Source organism: Chiloscyllium plagiosum, chromosome 25 (genome assembly GCF_004010195.1).
Source record: "Chiloscyllium plagiosum isolate BGI_BamShark_2017 chromosome 25, ASM401019v2, whole genome shotgun sequence".
In the NCBI taxonomy this organism is placed as follows: Eukaryota; Metazoa; Chordata; class Chondrichthyes; order Orectolobiformes; family Hemiscylliidae; genus Chiloscyllium; species Chiloscyllium plagiosum.
Genome location: NC_057734.1, coordinates 50,409,902 through 50,426,286, shown reverse-complemented (window position 1 = coordinate 50,426,286; position 16,385 = coordinate 50,409,902). Strand labels below are relative to the sequence as shown.

Genomic DNA, 16,385 nt, shown 5'->3' with positions numbered 1-16,385 from the left:
TCAGTCCTTGCCTTTCCAAATACATGTACATCCTGTCCCTCAGGATTCTCTCCAACATCTTGCCCACCACCGATGTCATGCTCACCGGTCTGTTGTTCCCTGCCTTTTCCATCCCAATTTGTATAATAATGGCACCACGTAAATCAGCCTCATGTCTTCCTGCATTATTCCTTCGGCTGTTGATGATAAGTACATGTCATCAAGATTCCCAGCACTTACTTCCCAAGCTTCCCACTGAGTTCTCGTGTACCCCTGATCAGTGCCCATGAAGTGCGTTGTGATTACACATCATTTGGTTCGTGTATGGAACGAACGTCCTGAGAAGTGATGGGTGTGGGTAAAGTTACAACGTTTAAAAGACATTTGATTAAGTGCAAGTATAAGGGAAGGTTTGGGAAAATATGATCCAAGCACATGCAAGTGGGACTGGCTTAGATTGAGATTATCATCCGCATGGACTGTATGGGCCGATAGGTCTGTTTACAAACACTCAGTGTAACTCTCTGACTCCAAGTGTGTTTGTATGTCCAAGCATGTATCTGCGCATTTCTGTCCGCACTTGTCTATTTGTGTGCGTTTATATGTATATCTGTGTGCCCCTCTGTGTGTATCTATCTCTCTGCACATGTTATGTGTCTATTTCTCTGAGTGTGTGTGTGTCTGTGTGCCTGTGACTGTCTGTGTGTTTGTGTGTGTGTGTGTGTGTTTGTTGATGATGCTGTGAGCTGCTGCCCTCCCTCTGTCCCTCGTAAACTGAATCTCTGATGATTTTTACCCTCCACTCCAAGCTGTACAGTGCTGGGGGGAGACGAGCAGAGACTGACAGCAAAATAAAGCTCAGCAGGTCTGGCAGCATCTGTGGACAGAAATGAAAGTTAACGTTTTAGGTCGAGTGACCCTTCCTCAGAACTCGTGTCAGGTGGATATTACATCACTGTAAGCACCATAGTGACTGCCAGACTCGTCCCACGCAGACACACACAGATATACACACACACACTGATACAGAGATTTAGAGAAACTCATTAATACGCAGAAACTAATACAGACATGGAATGTCTGTCGGTATTTCTCTTGCTCCAGGGTGACCTTGTCAGCATTTCACTTGCTTTGTCTGGTGGGTGTCAGTATTTAAGTCTGTCCTCAGGGAGTGTGTGAATAGTGCACTTCCTCACAATAGTGAGTGAATCGGTATTTCTGTGTGGTGTGTGACTGTAGGACAATTTCAAAATATGCAGATACTAAACCTGGAAGAATTATAATGTTTGTGATGGACAGTGTGGAACTCCAACAGGACAGTGACACATTGGTGTAGTTTTCAGGTTTATGGCAGATGAGGATTAATGCAGAGCAGTGTGAGGTGATGCACTTCGGTAGGAAGGACATTGAAATACAGTATAAAACAGGCTGTAAGGTTAGCAGTGGTGGACTCTCCCTCTTTGTGGGCATTTAAGCGGGCATTGGATAGGTATATGGAGGATAGTGGGTTAGTATAGGTTAGGTGGGCTTGGATCGGCGCAACATCGAGGGCCAAAGGGCCTGTACTGCGCTGTATTCTTCTATGTTCTATGTTCTATGTTCTAAGATGCAGTAACTGCTAAATCGTTAAAGTTTCTTCAAGCAATAAATCTTTTCCAGTACACACTTCAGAGGTCTTAAAGCAGCTGATAAAAATCAACCTTTTCAAAGCAAGTGACTGGTGTGGAGTATAGCAGTTCATCCAAGTTGTGTGTACACACACATATGCTGTAACCCAGCATGTATGGACAGCTCAAGCAAAAATAATTTCATGAAAGTGTTGAAATTGTCACAACTGTATAATTATCATATTGTATAGTTTGTAAAGGAGGCTAATATTACTTTTAAGAATGGGCACAGTAACTTACAAAATGACTCCCAAATGTCACATGACTACCTTTGTGGATTAAGTTGGATTGGGTCTAGACTGTATATATTGCAGAAATAAACTACATCAGACCTCTCTGAACTTCAATGAGCTTTTGCAAGAGTAAACAGAAACTCATCGACAACGGCTTCCCTGGAGCTCCTCCTAGCTCACTGTCATCTCATAGTAAGAACAATTCAAACTGAGATAGTTTGAAGTCAATTACCTTGACAAAGGATGGATCAGTTACTATGGAAGCATAACGCAACAGCTTTGAGATTACTGACAATTATAAGACTAGCTGAGAGAACAATTCTGGCAAAGCTTCCCAGGCAGGAATCTCAGAGGTACCCTCTGAGAAACAGTTCTCAGCCAAAGGGTGCACCAAAGGTAAAAGGCTTTCAAAAATCAATTCAGGCTCAACTGAAGAATCCAGGCAATCTGCAGGTGCTGTCTCCATGGAATTAGCCATGATGTGCAGGTACCAGTTTTGGACTAGGTTGGACAAGGTCAAAAATCACATGACACCAGGTTATAGTCCAACAGGTTTCTTTGAAAACACTAGCCTCGCTCCCAGTGCTAGTGAGAGAGGGAGACCTTAGATGCAGAATTTATAAGTAAAACGAAATTCTGCATTTTGCATATTAATCAGTCGAAACCTGCATCTCCATTCTAACTATTAAAGATTTAACAGCCATCTTAGGTGAGTTCAATTCGTTCGCATCAGTTGTATGACTTTTTGATCTTTTACTTATAAATTCTGTGCCTTAGGTCTCCCTCTCTCACTATACCTAAAGAAAGAGCCAAGCTCCGAAAGCTTGTGTTCTCAAATAAACCTGTTGGAATGTAACCTGGTGTCGTGTGAGTTTTGACCATAGAATTAGTGAAGAACAGGAACGTTCATCTCTCTCTCTCTCTCTCCCGAAGCTTTCTCTACCAATTGTGTTCACTACTGCAGGCAACCTCCAACTATTCAACCACAGTAGTCAGAGCCACCGTTGAAATCTGTGTTCAAATTTTCACAGCCTTCACTTCTTAAAAAGAATCCTCAAACGAGTAACAAGAGTGTAACGATAACTGACTAATCTTATCTTCATTCTCATAAGTATCTTTTATCCATATCTACCTTTACTCTTTGGATCTCTACTTTAACAAACAATCAATTTTAAGTTTGTTAGAGAAAAGGAGAAAGATTATCTGCAAAGAAGGGTTTTGGATTGAGTTAAGGCAGTTTTATTAAAATAAGGCAGGATCTGGCCAAAGTAGACGGGGACAGCTACTTGAAGGTAAATCTGTAACAGATCATTGAAAAAGGCCCAACATCCTTCCTTCAGGAGCGACAAGCCCAAAGGACCATTAATTTATAGGAATATTCAGGACTGGATTAAAGGAAAAAAAGAGATGTATAACATGTACAAAGGGAGCAAAACAATGGAAGCGCAAGGCTTTGGGAGGGTACAAAGCGGTTTACCAGGATGTTGTCTCAAATGGACTATATTAGCTACATGGAGAGCTCGGGCAAACTTGGATTATTTTCGTTAGAGTGTTGATAGCTGAGGGTGACCTGATAGAAGTATTTTAAATTATGAGAGGTCGATAGAGTCTTTTTCCTTGGGTAAAATGTCAAATACTATGGGGCATAAGTTTAAGGTGAGAGGGGGACTCTTTAAAGGAGGTATGCGAGGGAAGATTTTTTTATACAAAGGGTGGCACATGTCTGGACTACACTACTGGACATTGGAATCATACATGTTAGCAAAGTTTAAGAAGCACTTAAACAGACACATGAACAGGCAGGGAATAGAAGGATATGGACTTGTGCAGGCAGGTGGAAATAGTTTAGAATGGCATCATGTTGACAAAGACATGATGGATTGAAGGGCCTTTTCCTGTGCTGTACTGTTCTATGTTCTAGAACACTAGGTAGCTCAGAGGAACGGAGCGATGTTGGGGCGCTTAATCACAGACCCCTGAAGGTGGCAACACAGCTCAATAGGGTAGTCAAGAAAGCATACGGGACACTTACCTTTATCAGTTGTGGCACCGATTATAAGGGCGGGGAGGTTATTTTGAAACTGTATAAGACTTTGGTTATCCCACAGCTGGAGTACTGTGTGCACTTCTGGTCCCCACACATAAGAAGGATGTAATTGCACTGGAGGGTGTGCAAAGGAGATTCACCAGGGATTGTGCATTTCAGCTACGAAGAGAGGCTGATTAAGCCCAGGTTGTTCTGTTCGGAGCAGGGAAGATTGAGAGGAGACCTGATAGAGATGTGTAGGATTATGAGGGGCATGGACACAGTGAATAGAAAGCAGCTGTTCTCCTTAGTTGAAAGGTCAATAGCAAGGAGGCATAATTTTAAAGGGAAAGGCAGGAGCTTTAAAGGAGATTTGAGAAAACTCTTTCTCACCCAGAGGGTGCTGGGGTTCTGGAATATACTGTCTGGGAAAGTAGGTGAGGCAGGAAACCTCACAACTTTTAAGACGTACTTGGAAGAGTCATAATATTCATCAAGGCTATAAGCCCAGTGCCAGAAAGTGGGAGTAGCATAAGTAGTACTACATTTTTGGCAGTACAGATTTGATAGCTCAAAGGGTCTCTTCTTTATTGTAAAATCCTATGAACTGTATCACTTCTTACTTAGTAGCTTCAGTAATAGGTTTGCAATAAATTATCTTGCTTAAAACTGAACCATTACTGCTGTTATGTTATCATTGGAATACCTGAGAAACTAAAACCAGTTGTACAAATTCACAGTTTATGAACCATTGTGTGTACACACCTGATGTAGCTCTGACAGAACCGAGATCTGGATTGGAAGGACTGCTCTAGTGCAAAAATGCAAAGCTTTTGACCCTGCTAACTAAACTTGTAAAATTCTGTTTAAAGTGCACAAAAACAGAAATTGCTGGAAAAGCTCAGCAAGTCTGGCAGCATGTGTGCAGAGAAATCACAGTTAACATTTCAGGTCAGCTTCTGAGGAAGGGTCACTCAATCCAAAATGTTAACTCTGATTTCTCTCCACAAATGCTGCCAGACTTGCTGAACGTTTCCACCAATTTATGTTTTGGTTTCTGATTTACAGCATCCGCGTTCTTTTGGTTTCTGTTTAAAGTGCCACTGTTTAATTCTTGCACATTGAGTTAATCATGGCATCATAGAGTTTTACAGTACAGCAGGAGACCATTCAACACATCATATCTGTACCAGCTCCCAAAAGACTTACCCAGCCAGTCCCATTTTCCAGCCTCATCTCCACTGCCCTCTAAATTCATCACTTTCAAATATATATCCACCTTGCTTTTGAAACCTCTTTTGAATCAGACTCCACCACTCTCCCAGGCAATATATTCCAACTCTGAGTAAAGACATACCTCCTCATGTCATCTTAGCTCTCCTGCTAACAATCTTGAAATTGTGACCCCTAGTTACCAGTACACCAGCAATATATCCTGACAAACCTGTTCTTAGTTTTGAACAATAACAATATCTCAATAATATCTGCTCCAAGGAGGATAACTCTAATTTTCTAATCTTTCTATCTGCCTAAAATCCCTCATTCCTTGGTGTCATTCTCTCATTTGACTTTAAACAAGGTGCCCAGAACTGAAGACAATACTCCAAATGTGGTCTGACCAATGATTTATAGAGATGTAGCATCAGTTTCTTTATTTCATACTCTATTTATAAACCCAAAGATCCTTATAAGTCTTCTTAACAACTGTTTCAACTTGCCTGGGAGAAAGTGAGGACTGCAGATGCTGGAGATCAGAGCTGAAAATGAGTTGCTGGAAAAGCGCAGCAGGTCAGGCAGCATCCAAAGAGCAGGAGAATCGACGTTTCGGGCATGAGCCCTTCTTCAGGAATGAGGAAAGTGTGCCAAGCAGAAGGGCTCATGCCCAAAACGTCAATTCTCCTGCTCCTTGGATGCTGCCTGACCTGCTGCGCTTCAACTTGCCTGGCCACCTTCAGATAATCATGCATGTGAACTTGCAAGTCCCTCTAATCCTGTATTCCCCTCAAAGTTGCACCACTGAGCTTGTGTCTCTATTTGTGTTTCTTCTAACAAAATGCATTATCTCATATTTTGTCCCTCTGAAGTCACTAAGTGTCATCCTCACAATTCACTCATCATTCTACCTTGTGTAATCTACAAATTTAGAGATTTTTGCCCTCAACAACCACCTCTACATAAATCAGAAAAAAAAGTCCATCATTGATCCCTGGAGAACATCACTTTCAACTCCTCTCCAATCTAAGAAATGCCCGAGTATACCTACCCTCTGTTTTCTATCTTTTAGCCAACTCCGTATCATTGCTGCCAAGGATCCATCAATTCCAAACCTTTCTAATTTGCTAACCAGCCTGCCATGTGGCATATATCAAATGACTTCTGAAAGTCCAAGCATACAAAATCCACCAGGACTAAGAGACTCCACACAGCAAATCAGATCAAAGCTCTGCAGTCCTGCCCCTTTGTATCGTCAACAGTCTTGGACAATTAGGGTGGCGCGGTTGCCTCACAGTGCCAGGGACCCAAGTTCAATTCTACCCTCAGGTGACTGTGTGGAGTTTGCACATTCTCCCCGTGCCTGCATGGGTTTCCTCCGGGTGCTCCAGTTTCCTCCCACAATCCAAAGATGTGCAGGTTAGGTGACTTGGCCGTGCTAAATTGCCATAGTGTTCAGGGATGTTAGGTGCATAGTCAGGGGGATATATAGAGCAATGGGGAATGGGTTTGGGTGGGATACTCTTTGGAAGGTTGGTATGGACTTGTTGGGCCGAAGGGCTGTTTCCATACTGTAGGGATTCTATGATCTATGAATTAAAGAACTAAAAGGAGGTGGAGGCTCTACAAATATCTGCATCATTGATTGAGATCAACGTTAGTACAAACGGCAAGGCGAAAACATTTGCATTCAGCTAAGCCAGCAATGTTGAGTGAAGGACCTGTCTCAGCCTCCTCCTGAGGTCCACAGCGTCACAAGTGCTAGGATTCAGCCATTTAAATTCACTCCACATTGTATCAAAAAGCAGAAGGGAGTGGATACTGTAAAGGCTAAGGGCCCTAACAGCATTCGGGCCATTGCACTGAAGATTTGTGCTTCAAATATGTGCCTAAACCAAGATGTTCCAGTACAGCTATGACACTGAGTGTACTGGAACATCTTGGCTTAGGCACATATTTTCCAAATATGGAAAATTGCCTCAGTGTGGTCTGTCCACAAACAGTAAGACAAATCCAACCCAGAGAATTACCACCTTTTCAGTCTACTCTAACTATTAGCAAAGTGATGGATGCAAAGATGGATGCTCTCTGAGGCTCTGGTTTCCTCCAGGGTCATTTGGCTCCTGACCTCATTATAGTCTTGTTCCAAATGTGTAAAAAAAATGAGCTAACTCCAGAGTGGTAACAGGGACTGCCTTTGGTATGACTGCATTTTTACAAACTATGGCATCAAGAATCCTTACAAACATGAGATTGAAGGGAATTGGAGGAAACCTCCACTAGTTGGTGTCATACTAAACACACAGGAAGATGGCTGCAATTGTTGGAGGTGAATCATATCAATCTCGTTCGAAACACTGCACCTCCTCAATATAGTGTCCTAGGCCCAAACATCTTCAGCTGCTTCAATGACCTTCTCTCTATCATCAGGTGAAAAGTGCGGATATTTGCTGATGACTGCACAATGTTCTTTACCATTTTCAACTCCTCAGATACTGAAGCAGTTTGGGTTTATAAGCCACAAAACCTGGACAAGGTTCTGTCTCAGGCTTGAGCTGATATATGACAAGAAACATCCACACTGCACAAGTGCCAGGCAACAGTCATCTCCAACAAGTGAGAAAATAACCACTGCCCTTGAAATTTTCTACTGTATGCAGCTTCCACAGCTTAGCACATAAGTATCACAAAATCCCCACAGCGTGGAAGCAGGCTATTCAGCTCATCGAATCCACACCGACACACCAGAGAGCATCCCAACCATACGCCCCCCCTCATCCCTGTAACTGTGCATTTCCCATAGCCATTTCACCTAACCTCCAAATTCCTGGACACTATGGGCAATTGAGCATAGCCAACCCACCTAACCTGCACATCTTTGGTCAGCAAGAGGAAACCAGAGTGCCTGGAGGAAACCCATACAGAGTTAGGGAGAATGTGCAAACTCCACACAAACAGTCGCCCAAGAAATTGAACCCTGGTCCCTGATACCATGAGGCAGCAGTGCTAACCACTGAGCCACAATACCGCCCTGTAGTCTTGAATCACAATGTTTTATCCTCATTTTTAGATATGCGTGGTGGTGCTTCTGGCATGTTCTCCATCAATCTTCATCAACTAAGGTCTGTTAGAGTCACAAAGATATACAGCAAACAAACAGACCCTTCAGTCTAACTTGCCATGCCGACCAGATATCCTAAACTAATCTGGTCCCAATTGCCAGTACTTGGCCCGTATCCCTCCAAACCCTTCCCATTCACATACCTATCCAGGTCCCTTTTAAATGTTGTAATTGTGCCAGCCTCCACCACTTCCTCTGGCAGCTCATTCCATATACGCACCACCCTCTGTGTGAGAAAGGTGCCCCTTAGGTTGCTTTTAAAGTTTTCTCCTCTCACCTTAAACCAATGCCCTCTAATTCTGGATTCCCCTACCCCAAGGAAAAGTCCTTGTCTATTTATCCTATCCATGCCCCTCATGATTATATAAGCCTCTAGTAGGTTACCCCTCAGCCTTCAATGCTCTAGGGAAAACAGTCTCAGCTCATTCAGCCTCTCCCTATAGCTCAAATGCTCCAACCCTGGCAACATCCTTGCAGCTCAACAGGACATTGGTGAGGTCATTTTTAGAATACTGTATACAATTCTGGCCGCCCTTGTAGAGGTAGCAAGTTACATATGTTATACCAAAAAAGACCCTTCGGTCCAACTCATCCGTGTGAAATACTTATTCCTATGCCATCATAATCCATGATAAAATTGTGCATATGTGAAACAATGGAAATCTTTCTACTTTACCCCACTTTGGAAGCCTGGCAGTTGGCAGACAAGCATCTCATTGTGATTGCAGCTCACCAGACCCCGACTGATCAGCAAATTTCCCAAGCCATCAGTTCGCTTTGCCATAACTGTGACCTTCAGCTCTCCGAGAGTCAAGCCATCAATCTCTTGGGGAACAAACAACAGACCAGATTACAAGGGCAGAGAGCTGGAAATGACTGGTACCAAATCAATAACAGTTGCTCATCCCATCAATCACCACATAAACACCCCAACTACTGTAAACCACATCAATCACACTCCCTCACAGCGTCGGTAACACTATCCCTGCAGATCCCATCGATAACTGCGCAATCTATCAATAACTTCTGCCACACTCACTATCTCACATCTTCAGTGACACACCCCCAACCAATCTATAACTTCCCCACTGTCCTTTGTTGACATGATAACACACCAAGGTCAGTCACATGCTGTCCTTTTATAGAGGATATTTTGAATACTACCTTTCATTTACAGTGGTCAATTCTGGTCTCCCTGCCATAGAATGGATGTTGTAAAAACAATGACTGCAGATGCTGGAAACCAGATTCTGGATCAGCGGTACTGGAAGAGCACAGCAATTCAGGCAGCATCCAGCGAGCAGCAAAATCGACGTTTCGGGCAAAAGCCCTTCATCAGGAATAAAATGTCGTTAAACTTGAGAGGGTGCAGAAAAGACTTACAAGGATATTGCCAGGATTGGAGGATTTGAACTATAGGTAGAGGCTGAATAGGCTTGGACTTTTTTTTCTCTGGAAGATTGGAGGCTGACCCTATAGAGGTTTATAAAATCACGCTGGGCATGGATAGCACGAATAGCCAAGATCTCTTTCTTAGGGTGAGGGAGTCCAAAACTAGAGGGCATGTTAAGGTAAGAAACGAAAGATATTAAAAGAACTTGAGAGGTAAGTTTTTGGGTGGTGCATGTATGGAAGAGAAAGTGGTGGAGGCTGGTACAATTACAACATTTAAAAGGCATCTGGATGGGTATATGAATAGGAGGTTTAGAGGGTTATGAGCCAAATGCTGGCAAATGGGTCTAAGTCAGATTGGGATGTCTGGTCAGTGGACAAGTTGGACCAAGGGGTTTGTTTATGAGCTGTACAACTCATGGAGGACTCTAGGACCAGAGGGCATAGTCTCAGAATAAAGGCGTGCCAATTTAAGACTGAGACAAGGAGTAATTTCTTCTCTAGAATGGCTGAGTGTCTTTGGAACTCCCTGCCACAGACAGCTGTGGAGCAGTCCTTGTGAATGTTTAAGGCTGAGGAGGTAGATTGTTGATCAGGAGAGGCATCAAGAGTTACGGCAAAGGGCAGGAAAGTGGATGAGACGAGTGTTCGACCAGCCGTGATTCAATGAATGGTGGAGCAGGTTCAAAGGGCTGACCAATCTACTCCTGTTCCTATTTTTTACGGTCTGATGCACTTTCTCTGCATAACTCTGCAATTTTTCTTCTACAAGTGTTGCTCTATCTTGCCTTCCAAAGTTATACCTCTTCAAACAAAGTCACCAATGCCTGAAAATGAGGCCAAAGTACAAAGAGTTAAGACTGGAAAATCAAGGTAAAAGAACCGCAGAAATGGGTGTGCAAGGTTACTCAAGCATCATCCACATCTGGTTTCACTGAGGAAGTGGAATGATTACTAACCTTCTTGTGTCAATTGGACAGCATGGAGTGCTGCCACTGCCCCAAGCTGGGGCTGAGGGCTGCTGTTGATCAGCTTCACTAGTGCTGTACTGGCCAGTAGTCGGCTGTCTGTGTGTAAACTCTGCAACAGCAAACAACATAGGGGTAAGAAATAGAGACAGCCTGCATTATTCCACCATCGCAACCACTCATCCCTCCAGCTTGCCCCTCAATCATGATACCCTTGGCCTCATTCACTCTTCTGATCCATTCAGGACACCAACATCACCAGTTTTCCTAAAGCTCTTCTCAAAACCAGATTCCTTCTTTGTGAAACCCACAGTATCTTTTCAATGACTCATTCTCCATAAAGGCTCCATCTGCCCAAATCAGGTTCCTGTTCCTAGAAGGAAATAAGGGAAAGGTCTTCCAACTAACTCCTCATACATGCAATCAGTCTTCTCCTCCTAATTTTGTAAATGCTCAGTGATCCTCCGAATTTTCCACCTCTATTCCAGAAGCTACTTTATGCAGATCCCCACTTTCCTGTGTCGCCTGCATTCATATGAAGACTGATTCCTCTCTCCAACTTCTCTGAAAGATTGAAACTTGCAGCCGGCACACATTTCCTTCTCTTCCTGCTTTAAAACTCAAAGCTCGACTGCATGTCAGTGCTTTCTCTAAATTATCTGACCAGCTTATGCTTGAGTAGCAGAAGGGGGTATCACCAGGAGAGCATATATCCAATTCCACCCTCACGTACTCTGATGGAATCAGTCCTGTCCTGCTCCCCAGTATCACTCTGCCCTTCCCAATCCTGACTTCAGATTCTGTGTCCTTTTACTTGCTCGCTCTAATTAAAGATTAAAGACACTTGCCGCTTTCATCCACTGAAACCTCTTAAGGAAAATATGACTCAATCTCTTTTATCAACTGAATCCTATCTCCAATAACTAGACTACAATCCAGAAGAATGAAAATGGTCTCTAGTCTTCTGAATGCAGAGCAATGGACTGGGATGTACTGCAAACACATTGTAACCTTGGCAGTAACTCACCTGGCTCATGATGACTTGGAACAGAAATCCCACAATCCTTTGCAGAGCTTCTTTTCCACACTCCCCCCTCCATACAATGGCTCCAATATTTTTGGGTACAGCCTGGAAGATCTGAAGACAGATCTAGGAAGCCAGAATGGGTCATCAGACACATATAAACAAAGACGCAAATGTTTCTGACAAGATTACAGCAAACTTAGTTGATGTTTATTCTGACTAATTTCTGCCCTTAGAACTATTACACTGCTACCCTTCACTTGCGTAAGACACTACAGTATTTTGCAAAAATACGCTTGTTCAAAAAATATCTACAAGTACACTCCAAAATATTTCAAATTGGACATCATGAAAAACACAATAAAATATAACTTTTCTCCATTAAGCACAATGAATACCTCAATTCAATTGCAATCCCTGCTATGTTTAATACGTACATTCAGTGACAAGCATTCAATGGAGTTCAACAAGTTATTAACTCCTTGGACAGCAATCTTTCCTCACTGCACATCTTTAGTGGCTGTCCCCTCAGTATGCAGTGCTGGATCTTGGAATGGGCTTTTGTGCAACACTTGCTGAGGACAACTCTTTGTGCTGAAAGGCCAGCCAGTTTCAGGGACACCAAACTGCATCTTTCACCAAGGTGATAACCCTCCAGGTACAATGATATTTTTTCTGGTCTGTGTCCCCGTGAACAACCTGGGGAACATGCTTCTGCATCATAAGGCTGCTCAGGATGAACTCAACAAAACCAGTGCACTTATCTCCAGCAAAGGCACTTTCCAGAATGACCTAGTTCTGGAAGTATCCCCAATAGGAAACAAAAATATTTAATATCAAGACCATTGAAGATCTTACACACTACAATTAAATCATACCCCACTCTTCTAAACCTCAGTGAAAACAAGTTCAGCCGCTCCAATTCATCGAAAAACTAAGTCAACCCACTCATTCCAGGTATTAATCTAGTAAACCTCTTCTGAACTGTCTTCAATGCATTTACATCTGTATTTAAATGAAGAGACCAAAACTGTACACAGTGTAGGAAATAGTTGTTTAAGATTGTTTCATGGGAGTAATACATCCATTTGGATAGACCATTGGTTAAAGGACAGTTTCTTTACTCAGAGAGTAGTAGGGGATTGGAACACACTGTCTGCAAAGTAGTAGACTCGCCAACTTTAAGGGCATTTAAATGGTCATTGGTTAAACATATGGATGAAAATGGAATAGTGTAGGATAGGTAGGCTTCAGATTGGTTCCACAGGTTGGCACAAAATTGAAGGCTGAAGGGCCTGTACTGTGCTGTAATGTTCTATGTTCTATGTGGTCTCATCAATGCCTTGTACAATTCAAGCATAACATCTTTACCTTTATGCACAATTCCTCTTTCAATAAAGGATAGCATTCATAATTATTTGCTGAACATTCATACGAACTTGTTGTAATTCCTGGAGTGAACATCTAGATCCTTCTACACCTAGGAATTCTGCAGTTGTTCTCTGCTTTTTAATTATTCCTGCCAAAGTGAACAAAAGACATGATCCACTACTACTATCCTTACATACAGATAAAGGAGGACACCACTTCGACTGGGACAACACATCCATCCTAGGACAGGCTAAACAGAGACTCGCACAGGAATTCCTAGAGGCCTGGCATTCAAACCGGAACTCCATCAATAACCACATTGATTTGGACCCCATTTCCCAACATCTGAGAAAAAGAACCAGAAATGATATTCCTCACCTTAACAGACCGAGATACATAAATAGAAAGCGGGACATAACACCAGTGCTTCACCGGAGGCTCACTGATGATGTTACCTAGCATAGTGATGAAACCAACCTTCCAGCTCAGTGAGCAAACTTACATCTGAACCTCAACCTGAGCGACAAATCTTCTCAAAAATTGCAAACTTCACTTTTGTTCACTCACTCAATCTCATCTTGGAACTCACTCAATCTTTATCTTGGGGTTAAAAATTATATTTGGACATGACATTGAGCAACTGAAGGAAAGTGGAAAAACAAATGAAATAAGTCTGCTGTTTAAAAAAAACTATTTTGGCTGGGAGGTATCCATAATTATCTGCAGGAACCATTCTTTTATGCAGTTAACACAGAGTCACGGAGATTTTTTCAACTGATGTTCTGCACAATGGAGTGTCTGGAAAAGTACTGAAAGTACTATAAAATGACAATACAGCATGAACCAGAACAGTCCCACTCGTTGAACTTTCAACATCAGACTGTGTTCAATGGGACTGGGGCCATGGACTTTCCCTATTGGACTGCGGTTCAATAGACCAATGCCACAGAATCGGAGATAGAACTCCAAGTGCCAGCCATTCAAGGTTCCTGCATGAAGACAAGGCAGTGAGACTCATTAGTTTGTATATGTACCATCTATCAACCCCTCAGAAAACGAACAGGAAATGACATCACCACAAACCCCAGGAACCCCATCCAGGACAAACATATAAATAGAAAGCAGGAGGCAACAGCTTCACTTCATTTGGAGGTCGCCACTGATGATGTTGCCAGGTAATGAAACGTCTGGATATCAAACCTACAGCTCAGCAAACAAACCTACACCCTAAACCTCAACCTGAGCTACAAACCTTCACAACCTTGCAAAAATGTACAAAGTAGTTTAAGGTAATAGATTCTCTCATTAGTTGATGGATATATTAGGTAGAGTGAGCTACTCAATTAGCTACATATTGACATGCATGTGTGTCCTTGCAAACATTTTGAACAATTTAAAGATCCCATGAGGCCCTTTAAGTCTAACAATACAGAAGAAGTGTCAAGTGAGGTTTTCTGGTAAAGCTCAGGAATAAAAAAGGGGCAGTCACATTGCTCCCAAATAGACAGAGGCAATAGAGAAGCAAATATGTAGACAATTCACTGAAGTATGCAAAAAAAGCAACAGGGTAATTATGTTAGGGGATTTCAACTACCCCAGTATATATTGGGATAATCATGGTATAAACGGTTTAGGGGACTCAGATTTTTTGAACTATATTGAGGAGAACTTTTCATAAAGACATGTGTACGGTCCTACAAGGGATGCTACAGCACTGGACCTACTTCTGGGAATAAAGCCAGACAGGTGAATCAGATGATGATAATCTGTGAAGCTCTTGAGCAGTTTGATATAGAAACCCATAGATCCAAATGAGTTGTATTCCAGGCTGCTGTGGGAGATGAAGGAGGAAACTATAGAATCCTTGACCCAAAGTTTTATTTCCTCTTTGGCCACAGGGGAGGTGCCAGAGGACTGGAGGACAGCAAATATGTTTCCACGTTTCAAGAAGGGTTATAGAGATACACCAGGGAACTACAGACCAATGAATCTCACATCAGTGGTTGGGAAACCTTTTGGAGAAAATTCTGAAGAAAATGAATTCCTATTTAGAGAGGCAAGGTTTTATCAGAGATAATCAGCATGGCTTTGTCAGAGGGAGGTCATGCATAGCAAATTTGGTTGAACTTTTATAGGAAGTGACCAGATTTGTAAATGAGCATAGTGCAGATGATGTAGGTTCTATGGATTTCAATAAAGCCTTTGACAAGATCCCACATGGAAAATTGATGAAGAACACAAAAGCACATGGGATTCAGGGTACTTTAACAAGTTGGATCCAAGTTGTGATCAGGACAAGAGCCAGAGTGTGATGTTTGAAGGCTGTTTATGTGACTGGAGGCTGGTATCCAGTGACAGACTACAGGAATGCCCTCTTAAAAGTGTCAATTGAACCCACCTGCTCCGCATTTCCAGACACTGCATTCCTGATCGTAACTACTTGCTGTAGGAGAAAATTCATTCTCAATCACATTTTATCTCTTTGCCAGTCACTTTAAATCTGCATCCATTCATTCTTGATCCTATGGCCAAAGGGAATAGTTTCTTCCTGTTCCTCTGTCCAGACCTTTCATGATTTTGAAAACATTAATCAAATCTCATCTTAGCCTTCTGTTCTCCAAGAAAACAGTCCCAACGTCTCAAATCCAGCTTCATAATTGATGCTTCTCATGGCGGAAGCATTCTCATAAAGCGCTTTTGTACTCTCTCCAATGGATCCACTTTTGTGATTTAAATAATTAACTTGGATGAAAACATAGATTGGTGGGTTAGTAAGTTCACAGAGGATACAAAGTTTGGTGAAGTTGTGGATAGTGTAGAAGGTTGTCAAAGGATACAGCAGGATACATCAGTTGCAGATATGGGCAGTGAAATGGTAGATGGAGTTTAATTCAGGTAAGTTTGAGGTCTTGCACTTTGGAAGATCAAATTTTAAGGAAAAGTATACAGTTAATGGCAGGACCCGAAACAGCATTGATTCACAGAGGGATCTTCGGGTTCAAGTCATATTGCCCTGAAAGTTGCAATGCAAATAGATAGGGTGGGAAAGAACTTGGAAAATAACAGCCAGTAGAGGCCCTTCGGCCCTCGATGTTGCGCCGACCTGTCATACCAATCTGAAGCCCATCTAACCTACATTATTCCATGTACATCCATATGCTTGTCCAATAACGACTTAAATGTACTTAAAGTTGGCGAATCTACTACCATTGCAGGCAAAGCATTCCATACTCTGACTACTCTCCAAGTAAAGAAACTACCTCTGACATCTGTCCTATATCTATCACCCCTCAATTTAAAGCTATGCCCCCTTGTGCTCGCCATCACCATACTTGGAAAAAGGCTCTCTCTGTCCACCCTATCTAACCCTCTGATTATCTTATATGTCTCTA

General features: G+C 42.4%; 1 protein-coding gene across 4 annotated transcripts in view; it reads right to left on the bottom strand.

Annotated features, from left to right (window-relative positions):
• The window catches only part of si:ch211-225b11.4 (thyroid adenoma-associated protein homolog), a 240,776-nt gene that overhangs the window by 188,636 nt on the left and 35,755 nt on the right, over window positions 1–16,385 (bottom strand). For all 4 annotated transcript variants that reach the window (XM_043716172.1, XM_043716174.1, XM_043716173.1 and 1 more), the window contains 3 exons: window positions 11,626–11,748; window positions 10,590–10,710; window positions 8,915–9,063 (listed from right to left, as the gene is read on the bottom strand). In XM_043716172.1, coding sequence (XP_043572107.1) covers window positions 8,915–9,063; window positions 10,590–10,710; window positions 11,626–11,748 — 393 coding nt within the window. The remainder of the gene's footprint in view (window positions 1–8,914; window positions 9,064–10,589; window positions 10,711–11,625; window positions 11,749–16,385) is intronic.